This window comes from Poecilia mexicana, unplaced genomic scaffold (assembly GCF_051168715.1).
Source record: "Poecilia mexicana isolate PSO_F unplaced genomic scaffold, ASM5116871v1 scaffold_17, whole genome shotgun sequence".
NCBI lineage: Eukaryota > Metazoa > Chordata > Actinopteri > Cyprinodontiformes > Poeciliidae > Poecilia > Poecilia mexicana.
The window spans coordinates 2,319,146-2,330,150 of NW_028263386.1; the positions used below are offsets into that span (position 1 = coordinate 2,319,146).

Sequence of the window (11,005 nt, forward strand, 5' to 3'; positions counted from 1 at the left end):
ATTTCAGAAATTTGCAAGAGAACAAATTCAAACATGTTGAAAATAATCTTGTAAATTATCTGAACTCAGAAATAGAAAATTGTCTGAGTTTCAAGAGTAAAACATTTTCTGCTTTTCAAATTTCCAAGTTTTGTGTTGAAACTTTCCGAATTCAGACTTTTTTCAAATTCTGAGTTTTTTTTCCTCCACATTTTGACTGAACTCAGTTCTGACTTTGATCTCACAAGATTAAAGTCGGACTTCTGTCCTCTTTTCCGGTGTAACTAATCCTCGTCCATAGAGTCTCCTACCAAGTCCAAAGAAAACAAACAGGAAACAAATAAATGTTCCTCCATGTGGAACTTCTTCCAACAATCCAGAATAATCTGGTGATAATCTGCAGATTTCCTCTGAGACTCAGACGCTTCAGAGGAAGTTTGCACAGGAAAACTTCAGTATTTGCTGATAACAGAAATTGGCCAAACTCAGGAGTTATACGACGATTTGTCATTTCATGCAATCATGCAAAACAAAGCAGCAGATCCATTCAATCATGCTGTTTCCAACCATCAATTGAAACTTTTCATTAACAGCAGGATGTCAGAAAAACAGCGACTTAAAGACTTTGAAGGAAGCTCATAAATTCTTGGTGAAACTCGTCTCATAAATCACCAGTCTGAGTCGTAAACAAGCCGCTGGGCCCTCAGACATCCATCACTCCTCTCTGACTCGCACAGATCTAATGCCTCATCTCTCTCCCACGTCGTCCGGATCAATTAGTCTCCTTCTCGCCGTCGGCCTGTCTGCGCCGCCCCTCCTCCGCGGCCCTTTCCTGTCGGCCGCGTGGAGCAGCGGCGTGCGGCCGGGCAGAGTGCCCTAAACCTCCGAAACCATCAAACACACTCAGGAAGTGGAGCGACTGCCAAATATAAAGTGGAGAACCGCAAACAAATGGAGTAACTCATTAATGCGGCGCAGCAGCGCAGGGTCGGCCTCCGGTCGCCATGACATCATCCGCTCCGGGCTCACGCTCATTCACAAATCTGACGTACGAGGGAGAGGGAGTGACGGAGTCCAGCTTTTACTCTCATCATTTAACAGAAACGGGTCCTGAGCTTCTATCAGACGGTCCGAGTCATAAATAAAACCACTTATGGTGTTAACCCGGTGGATTCTGTGAGGCCACAACGGCTAAATATTGGAAAACTAAATGTTTATCATACATAAAGCAAATTAATGTAACTTTTATTAAAAATATGTTTTTATATATTAGCTAAAGCCGTTACCATATCCTGACAATATAACATGAGACAGATCGTCTTCCTGGGCTGCTATTGCCATCTGAATAAATGCACCGCTATGGTCTGAAACAACCAATCAGAGCCAGGAGGAGGGGCTTAGCGCCACCAATCACCCTCAGGAACATGTTGCTAAATGTGCTGATGGAGGAGAAACTAATTACTGTTATAGGAAAACTGCTTAGTCACCATCATGGATGGTTATGCTAATTAGAATTAGCATTCACAGCATGGTATGCTGATGGGGAGAAGCTGATTGACAGCACTAAGACCCGCCTCCTGGCTCTGATTGGTTGTTTCTAGTTAGAACTGGGAGACGGCAAAGCGGATTGGTCTCTTCAGCAGTCTATCAGCCGCCATGTTTGTGTTCAAAAATGTTGAAAGTTGACATGAAATATGATTATCTAATGATGAGTTATTGGAAGATATTGTTGATGATACTTAAGCACAACTTTATAGTCATAAAAAAGCAAACAAATATTAACATAAATTGCATAGTTCAGTATTCAGTTTGGCTGTGTGACGTCGGTCGCACTCAGAGCCGGCCCAAAGAATAAGTGAACCAAGCAGCTGCTAACATTTTAACACGGACCAAAGATCTGGGATTTTAACCTCTGGATATTGGGAATTAAATATGATTTAATGATTTCAGAAAACATAAATTAAAACATTTTAAATTGTTTAACATTTAAATGTAAGATTTAAAGGAGTAAAAGATGAACAGACGTCATGGATTTAATCCAACAGTTTCTGATCCGTGACGAGTTTCAGTTTAAAGTTTTAAGACAAAAATAATTTCCTCAAACATCAAATCAGCTGCAGAAAAAAATAATGAAATTTGATGTAAATATTTTACTTAAGACGAGTGAATTAATTAAAAACCAGGTTGAATCATATTTCAGACCCATCATCAGTTTGAAATCATTTTAATCTAATTAAGCCTCACCTGGAAGATAACTAATGAATATTTTCACATCGTACGTGTGGCTGTATTAGTAAAACTTAAGAGTACTTTAATGAATCTGAGTTTTGCTCTTTATTTTTAATTAATGGTTGTTTCTCTAACGAGGCTGATCAGATTCAGTTCAGGAAAACAGTTCCTCCTTTTTCCAGCTTTGCAGTTCGTTCTCAGCTCATCTCCATTTTTCAATCAAGACGAGACAGAAGTCAGAGTTTCCCTCGTTTCCTGGCAACCATCATCCAGCTGCAGCAGTCTGCGTCGCAGCTGCAGCAGTCTGCGTCGCAGCTGCAGCAGTCTGTGTCCCAGCTGCAGCAGTCTGTGTCCCAGCTGCAGCAGTCTGTGTCGCAGCTGCTTCCTCTCCCTCTCAGAACATAACCTGCGCTCTGAAGTGCTTCTGCTTGGTGGCGTTGTTGCTCATCCCCGTCTTCAGCATCCAGCGGGATTTCATCCTCTGGACGTACTGCATGTCCCTCTGTCTCTGCTGGACCGAGCCGCCTGGACGGACAGACAACAGGGGACATTTTGTTAAAGACACAGGAGGACAAACGTCCCGCTGAGGGAAGTCAGAGAATCACATTAAACAGTTCACTATGTAGATTTATGTAGATTTTTTGAGTGTCAACAATAAAACCACAAATCTGCTGTAAATATGAATCATAATTAACTTGTTATAGTCTGGTTGCTATGGTTACAATCATAGATCCAGCAGGAAGCTGATGGGTAATCGAACCTGAACTGATCGACTTCTGCAGGAAGTTTCAACCATAAAGGCTCTTTGTCTCCTTTTCCTGTTTTATTATAAAATATTTTTCATACAGATACATATATTTTAACATTTTTTCTATTTATAATGTATATCTATTTTATCAAATAAATGGATACACCTTTTGACTGGCTCTGGTGTATATATCTGTTTATACTTAGACATATTAAAGAAAAATAAAGAAAAGAGTTTATGGGACTCAAGGAGGATGAATTATTGTTTAGGAAATGCAGACATAAAAAAATATTTGTTCGTTACTATTATTAATATTTTACTTCTTAAACAAGCCAAATTTCGCTCCTGAAAAAAGTAAAAGTTGTTTTTTTTAAAAGTCGCCTCATAAAGCATCAAACTGAGGATTCGGCCTCCAGGTTTGATAAATGATCTGTTTGTCATATTTTCCTGCAGCGCCTCCAGCGGAGCCTCACCTGCGTCTCCCGCCCAGCCCAGGGCTTTGTACTGCCGCAGGACCCGGCCCACGGCGTTCCCGCTGCGGCCCGGAACCACGGCCCGCTGCGTCCCGAACCGCTGCCGGTAGTACCTCATGAGGGAGCGGTGGCCCACCTTCGCACCTGAGGAAGCAAGCAGTGGCTTGAACGGCGTCCCGACCAAAACCAGCAGCTGGAACCGAAGGTCACCTGAAGGCAGGGTCAGCTCCATCGTCTCATCGTCGTACTCCAGGTTCTTCTCGTCCGGCAGATCCTCGTTCATCTCTTCATCCGCTCCCTCGCTCCGGTCCGGATAGCTGCTCCTGTTGGACAAACGGCAGCAGCACATCGGTTCAAGATTTCACAAAGCAAAGGAGGAAATCTGTCCAACTTCAGGAAACATTAAAGTTCATCGTCTCAAACTGAAGGAGGTTAAAAACATCTAACAGAGAAACACCTGAAGTCGTAGAAATCTGCGAACTCCAGGGCGGCGTCTCCGTCTGTGAACAGCTTGCAGTGACTCTTATCCGTCATGTGACTCTGCACCGCCTCTGTGGAGTAAAACGAACGCCCCTTCTCGTTGCACCACAAGCAAACGTTCCCAGCACCGACTTTCTCTCCTGAGAAAAAAAGTTCAGAAATTATCTTGATCTGCAATAAAAAAATCTGAAAAATTTTGAAATAATCTAAAAATATCTCAAATAAACAAGATTTCTGAGCTCCAAAGTCAAAAACATGCAAGAAAAAACAAAGTTTTAGATTAATGACAGAAATTTTCTAGAAAAGATCTGAGTTGAAATTTCTCAAAATTAGATTTTTTTTTTTGACTAAAATGTACCGCTCCTTTTAAATAATGTACAAATTTAATGTTTTTTTTACTCAGCATACGAAAACCCTTCATGTTCTGGATAGAATCTCCAAACAAGAGAAAAGTCAGGATTTTCAGAGTGGCATCCTTTGATCTTTCATCCCTGGTGGAAACGGATCAACAGAATCTTGTTTTAATAAAGCTAAATATGTAAAGCCTGATGAGAAATGTGCAGAGGTGTCCGTGGGGCCCACCCAGGTACCGGACGAGGCCCCTGAGGTCCACCAGGAACTCCACGTCTGGGATGAAGAAGCTGTGGACTTTGGTCATGTGAGCCACGTTCTTCAGCAGCGAGCGGGAGCGGTGGGAGCAGAACAGGCAGTGTGTGACGGGGACCGAGCCCGGCAGGGGGCCCGACGTCCCCGAAGAGCCCTCCTCCTCCTCCATCTGCTCCTCTTCATCCGCATCTTCCTCCATGTCATCATCGTCATCCTCATCAACATCCTCCCACTCCTCTGGAGGGTTTTACACAAACACAGGTCACACACTTTCCCCACAGTGAAATTCAAGCTCTTTTCAAACTTTTATAAGTTTTCAAATATTTTCAGCAACACTTTGGAGATAAAAACAATATAAATGAATAAAAAAATATATTTTCAATTCAGTGTAATTCAGCACCATTTATTACTTTGATTAATAATTTCATGTGATAATATTCTAGATAAACTAAAACAGAAAAATGTTTTTGAAATGTCTGTCTAAAACACGACTTGAATAAAAAATTCCCCAAATTTCAATAACTTTAATGTCTCAAACATAAGATGATCAATAAGTCACTGAGCCGTTATGAGTAATAAATATGAACTACATTGAAACAATTCAGACATAAAGCTAAGCTAAATGACCTTCATGCTCAAATTAAATGTTTGGAATATATTAAAAAAAGGAAAAAGTCACAAACAGATTCATACAAAATGTCCTCACTAAGTTTTCTGGTGTTTAGCAAATACAAATAATTTTAGTAATTCTAACTGACCTGAAATAAAAAAACATCTGATTTAATTTTCAACTGTAAATAAAGTTTTCCAAATTCAGGCTGTGAAACATTTCTTTACACGTTTTACCAAACTGTCCAGTTTGAATATTAAGCTCTTTCAAGGACTTCATATAGAAATCAAGAACTTTCCAAACACCTAATAGAAAGTCAAGGATTTTCAAGGATTTCAAGCACCCGTACCCTGAAAAGAACAAATCTTCTTCATTTAAACATTAAAATGTATTTTATTCTCCGTTTACCTTCTGCTGCTGCCTCTCCTCCCTCCTCTCTCTCTCGTCTCTTCACCTGCTCCTCCAGCCACACCATGCGTGGCGGTTTCTCCGCCTTCGCGGCGGCGGTCTGGACCTTGGCCATCTTGGCCGGGTTGGGCCTGTGCTGCTCCCTCAGCGCCTGCTGCAGCGCCTCGTTCCTGGCGTCGTTGTCCTCCTTCTCGTCGCAGCCGCCCTTCTCCAGGTTCTTCTCGTTCATCCTCTCCACCTTCCTCTGCGCCGCCAGCAGCGCCTGCCTCTCCGCCTGCTGGTGCTTGTGGGACTGCAGGTGGTTCTGGTAGGCGTTGGCGCTGGAGAACTTCTTGCTGCAGACGCCGCAGCTCTCTGTGGCGGCAGCGTGGGTCAGCTGCTGGTCGGTGGCGGCCCGCTGCGCCAGCACGCGCTCCTGGAAGTTCTCTGCGGTGACCGGCGGCATGTCGGCCACCTTGCGCTTCAGGTTGTAGCGGTGCCAGTCGGTTTTGTAATGCGCCCGCTGCACCTCGCCATCGGCGAAGGCCACCCGACAGCTGATGCACGTGTAAGACGCCATGGCGACCTGAAGGACACATCGCTCATGTTTAGACTTCTTAATCACAATAAAGACAAAAATATGACTCTTATTAGCAGATTAATACAGAAATCAGTCTAAAGGTTTCTATGTGAAACGTTTCAAACCAAATGTAATAATTACTTTTATTTAACCAGAAAATAGACTTGTTGAGAATATAAAAGTCACGTGAAAGTTTATTTATAGCCCATTTAAAACAACCTCAGCTGACATAGTGCTTAAAAATGACTATTATAAAACTGGTAGAAAATACCAAATACCAATATGAATAAAAATAATTTCTAATAATTTCAGCTGCAGTTATTTCACACAACAAAAAAACTGAAATCAGTGAAAAGGAGGACTAGCATCCCCCTTTTTTATTAACAGGCCTGTCAGAATAAGCAATAAATCCATTAATGACATGATGAATTAAGACAAGCTCAACAATTTCCATTTGTGTTATTTACTGATTTTATTTCTAACAAAAACTGGATGATAAAAGTTTCAATGTGCTGCTTTTGTCTAAGCTAAACCTTTTTTGAAGGACAATTGTGTTTCCAGAGACTTCATAATTTATTGTTTCTGTTGTTTTGTTTATTTATTTATGAGTATTTAAAATGTCTTCCAGTTCCAGCGCTTCGTGTCCATTAGTATTTAAAGTTTATTAATCTTTAAGATTGAGTTGTTGCATTATTTTTTTAAGTAAGTGGGATCCTGAAGAAGCCTATTTCAAATAGAAATGTTTTTCAAGAATATTTGTGATTGTTGCGCTATGAATACTGGGACATGCAGTCACATCCACCCAAGCCTTAAAAATATGTAATCCCTGGTTTAAATCACATGTAGTCACTTTCCTAATGTCCGTCAGCATCAGTTAAACACGGTTTACTACATTTTGTTCCTGTTATGGTTGTTTCTACATTTAACTGAGACACATTTCTGTTATGTCAGCAGAAAAAGGTCGGCTGAAATAATAAAACGTTTTCTGGACAGCTACTTTCATAACATTATTTCAAAAGAAATTTAAGAGCCTGTACACCTCAGCTAGCAATCTGTTAAACAGATTATCAATCATTTTAGCGATTACTTACCAAAGATTAACCATAAAACGATAAAAGTTTAGGTAAACTGCCCTGATATCTGTTAGCAACAAGCTAACCAAACTCCCAGCTCAGGGTAAACAGAGCCGATAAATAACTAAAGTTCGACCCTTTCCTACCTCCAACCCAATCTTAGAAAAACTGCTTTTACATCCAGTAATTACTTACTTATTAAACGTTTTCGCTGCTTAAGATTGAGAGTCAGAGCCGGCCTGAGTGGTGAATTTTATTCTTACTTGTAAACACGAGGGTAACCTCTGAGCTTTAAACTTCTTCTTTGAACTTCCGTCCGAATCCCGAACGGTGCACTATCGCCCCCTTCAGGAAATACCGATGTTCTACATCATAGAGAAAGGCTTCACACTCAGCGCGTCCGCCATGTTGTGAGTGTCAAGTTGACCTCATAAGTGAACACGGAAACTGGGTTTTCCGACGGAAACAAGCAGCGAAATTGACTTTTAATTCACTTTTGGTTTAATAGCATTTAGAACAAAGATTCACATTTATTGACACAAACACTGAATAATATGCAAATCAAAATAAGGTGCAACAGAAATCTCACCTGGGGAAAAATCTGAAGGAATCTACAACAATTTTTCTGGTTTGTTTTGTTAAGAAGATTTGAATAACAAATCCTACAGAAAGATATTTCTGATGCAATAGTAATCTTTTAGGAGAAAGCTTCTGATAAGCTACATTTTTATATTTACTGTTTAGTTATCAGTTAAAAATACTGCTAGATCAGGGATTCACAAAATGGGGCTTGGGACCCATTGAGATGATAATGAAATCATTTTCAGAATCATAGGAATGTGAGCCCTGAACTGTAATAATGGCCAATAAAGACAAAATTAATTAAATGAATAAAATAAATATACCTTTAAGTGTCTCATTAAATAAACATACATTTTAAATGATTAAACCACAGAATCCAAACTAATTTTTATAAAAGAAATTTATTTAAAAACATATTCAATTAAATAACTATACATATTTTACAAGATCGTCAATCTCTGGCAATGTTAAGTCACAAGGTTGAAAAGTTTGGAAACCCCAGACAGCAGCAATGTTTGGAATGTAATTTGCTTGGAATTTCCAAACAGATTAAAATAACATGTCCAAAAATGTTAAGAATAGAAGAAAGTGGCTCTCCACAGTATTTTTTTTTATTTCAAGTACAACAAAATTCATAAAACAGCAATACAAACATGTTGCAGTAAATTTCAACACAGAGAAATTCAGAGTTTACAGAACTCTGCAGCGTCTTTGGTGTAATAAATCCAAACTCCAGCGTGTAGCGGCTCAGTGAATCTGGTCTGGACTCTGTGGATCAGAGTCATGGATTCAGAGACGCTGTAGAAGGACAGAATACCTGCTCTGTGATCCAGGTACACTCCGACTCTGGAGGAATCAGGACCTGAGATGGGAGTTTTGATGTTCTTGTGAGAAAATATGTATTTACTCTGGTAACAATCCAATGCCCAAGACTTGTGATTCCGACCAAATGCACATTCATTCCCACCTCCTGCTCTGCTGATATTATCGTATGAAACAGCTACAAATCCTCCTCTTCCTCTCCACTCCACCTCCCAGTAACAACGTCCAGTCAGACTCTCTTTACTCAGAACCTGACAACAACCAGTGAATCTGCCTGGGTGACTTGGATAAGACTGAGGTTGATTCGTCAATTCCACCTTCCTGTTCCCTTCTGATAGAACCAGCTGTGTGTGAGCCGTGTTTGGATCTAGTGTGATTTTACAAGCATATCTTAAAAACTCAGCTTTGCTCTTTGGTTCTGGTTCTGGTTCTGGTTCTGGTGGTAAAATGAGCACTTTAGTGACCATCAGTGAGATGTTTGTCCATGAGTCTCTCAGGACGTCCTGTAGTTTCTCTCTGAGCTCTGACACAGCTGCTGTCACGTCCTCAAAGTGTCTCAGAGGACGGATGTTGATGCTGGATGAGTGTGTCGACTCACTGAGTGCTGGCAGTGAGGGGTAGTTGAGGAGAAACTGGTTGTGATCCTCTGTGTGTGAGAGCTGCTCCAGCTCAGCGTCTTTCCTCTTCAGCTCAGTGATCTCCTGCTCCAGCTTCTCCTGAACATCTTTGACTCGACTCACTTCAGTTTCCTGCTGGGATCTGATCTGCTGCTTCACATCAGAGCTTCTTTTCTGGAGGAGACGGATCAGCTCAGTGAAGATCTTCTCACTGTCCTCCACTGTTTTATCAGCAGAGTGATTGATGGCCTCCACCTCCTGTTGAAGCAGCTTCACATCTTTCTCTCTGTCCTGAATTCTCTGCTGGATGTTTCCTCGTCTCTCCTCCAGCTCTCTCTGCCTCTCAGCTCTTTCTGCTGCAGCTGACACTGTGTCATGGCCTTTATGTTCATCCAGTAAACAAAAAGCACAGATACACTTCTGATCAGTGCGGCAGAACATGTTAATCACCTCATCATGCTTAGAGCAGATGTTCTCCTGGAGGTTCTTGGACGGCTCCACCAACTTGTGGTACCTGAAAGTTGCTGAATAATGATGAGGTTGAAGGTGTTTCTCACAATAAGAGACCAGACAGACTAAACAGGACTTGATGGCTTTCAGTTTCCTCCCAGTGCAGAAATCACAGGCCACATCTTCAGGTCCAGCATAGCAGTGATCAGCAGGAGCAGCTTGGAGTCCGGTCTTCTGCAGCTGCTCCACTAAAGCTGCTAACATGGTGTTTTTCTCCAGGTCAGGCCTTGATATGAAAGGTTTCCTGCACTGAGGGCAGCTGTACATACCTTTCTTATCCTGTTCATCCCAGTGGGTGTTAATACAGATCATACAGTAGCTGTGTCCACAGGGAATCGTCACTGGATCCTTCAGAAGATCCAAACAGATCGGACAGGAGAAAGTTTTTCGGTCCAGCCGTACTCCTTGCTGCTCCATTTCTGTTTTCTCTAACTGTGATTGTTGACTGTGACTGTACTTAAGCTTGAGCACATAAAAGGAAGGAACAAGGAAATATGTGATCTGACTGGAAATGGTGGGAATACCAAGAAGAGAGTTGTTTATCAGGTTTGGTCACATAGCAGAACAATAACAGGGCTGTAAGCATGACGTGTTTCTTTTTTTACATTAAAGACTCAACCTGAAGGTTTTCTGTCAATCAGTTCTACTGTCCATTAAATGTGATTATGAGCTTCTTTTAGACGTTAAACTGGATAATAATAATAATAACATTTTCTCCATGTCTAGAAAAACCAAATGCTGATTTTTTAGATGCTGGTTCAGAAAGCATTTCATAATGACAAAACATAGAAAACCTCAAGAACTTATAAACATCACTAAATCTTAACTTCTGAGTAATGACTTTATTGTTGTAGTTTTTAATTCCGTCAAACTGTGTTGTTTTTGTTTGTTTAGATTTAGGCAACATTACGGGACGCAGACAGGCTCCCGGGTCTGCAGCGCCCTCTTGTGGGGAATATCCTAAACAGCAACTCAATAGAAATCTCACTGTCAAGATATGGAGCAAAGATCTTTAGATTTAGTTAGATTTAGATTTCTAACAAAAATACTGGCAGTAGCAGCACACTGAAATAATGAAACATAAACTTCTCAAACTGAGATTTCTTGTTATTCTTGTATTTGTTTTGTTGACATTTAATTGTTTGATATTAGAAAAAATAGAAAGAAGATCTATAACTCCTGGAAATCCCCTGATTTGTCATTGGTGGCTTTTTAAAAAACTAAAACTAAATATCATTAAATAAACTAAAATAAAAATCAACAATATTCCCTCATGTTTACAAATATAAACATCATTAAAATCCAACAG

General features: G+C 40.6%; 2 protein-coding genes across 3 annotated transcripts; both read right to left on the reverse strand.

Annotated features, from left to right (window-relative positions):
• Window positions 1-1,705: 1,705 nt before the first annotated feature.
• znf622 (zinc finger protein 622) lies at window positions 1,706-7,495 on the reverse strand. 2 transcript variants are annotated; one of them, XM_088015030.1, is made up of 7 exons: window positions 7,429-7,495; window positions 5,534-6,098; window positions 4,492-4,752; window positions 3,887-4,049; window positions 3,640-3,752; window positions 3,430-3,573; window positions 1,706-2,733 (listed from the first exon to the last, which is right to left on the reverse strand). In XM_088015030.1, the coding sequence occupies exons 2-7, from the start codon at window positions 6,090-6,092 to the stop codon at window positions 2,603-2,605; spliced, it is 1,371 nt and encodes a 456-aa protein (XP_087871156.1). In that variant the 5' UTR covers window positions 6,093-6,098; window positions 7,429-7,495; the 3' UTR covers window positions 1,706-2,602. The 2 variants fall into 2 exon arrangements, with proteins under 2 accessions (XP_087871156.1, XP_087871155.1); XM_088015029.1 differs by having other exon boundaries at window positions 7,361-7,481.
• Window positions 7,496-8,129: 634 nt separating this feature from the next.
• LOC106919724 (tripartite motif-containing protein 16-like) lies at window positions 8,130-10,168 on the reverse strand. Its single transcript, XM_014990268.2, has one exon. The coding sequence runs from the start codon at window positions 10,111-10,113 to the stop codon at window positions 8,431-8,433; it is 1,683 nt and encodes a 560-aa protein (XP_014845754.2). The 5' UTR covers window positions 10,114-10,168; the 3' UTR covers window positions 8,130-8,430.
• Window positions 10,169-11,005: the final 837 nt, after the last annotated feature.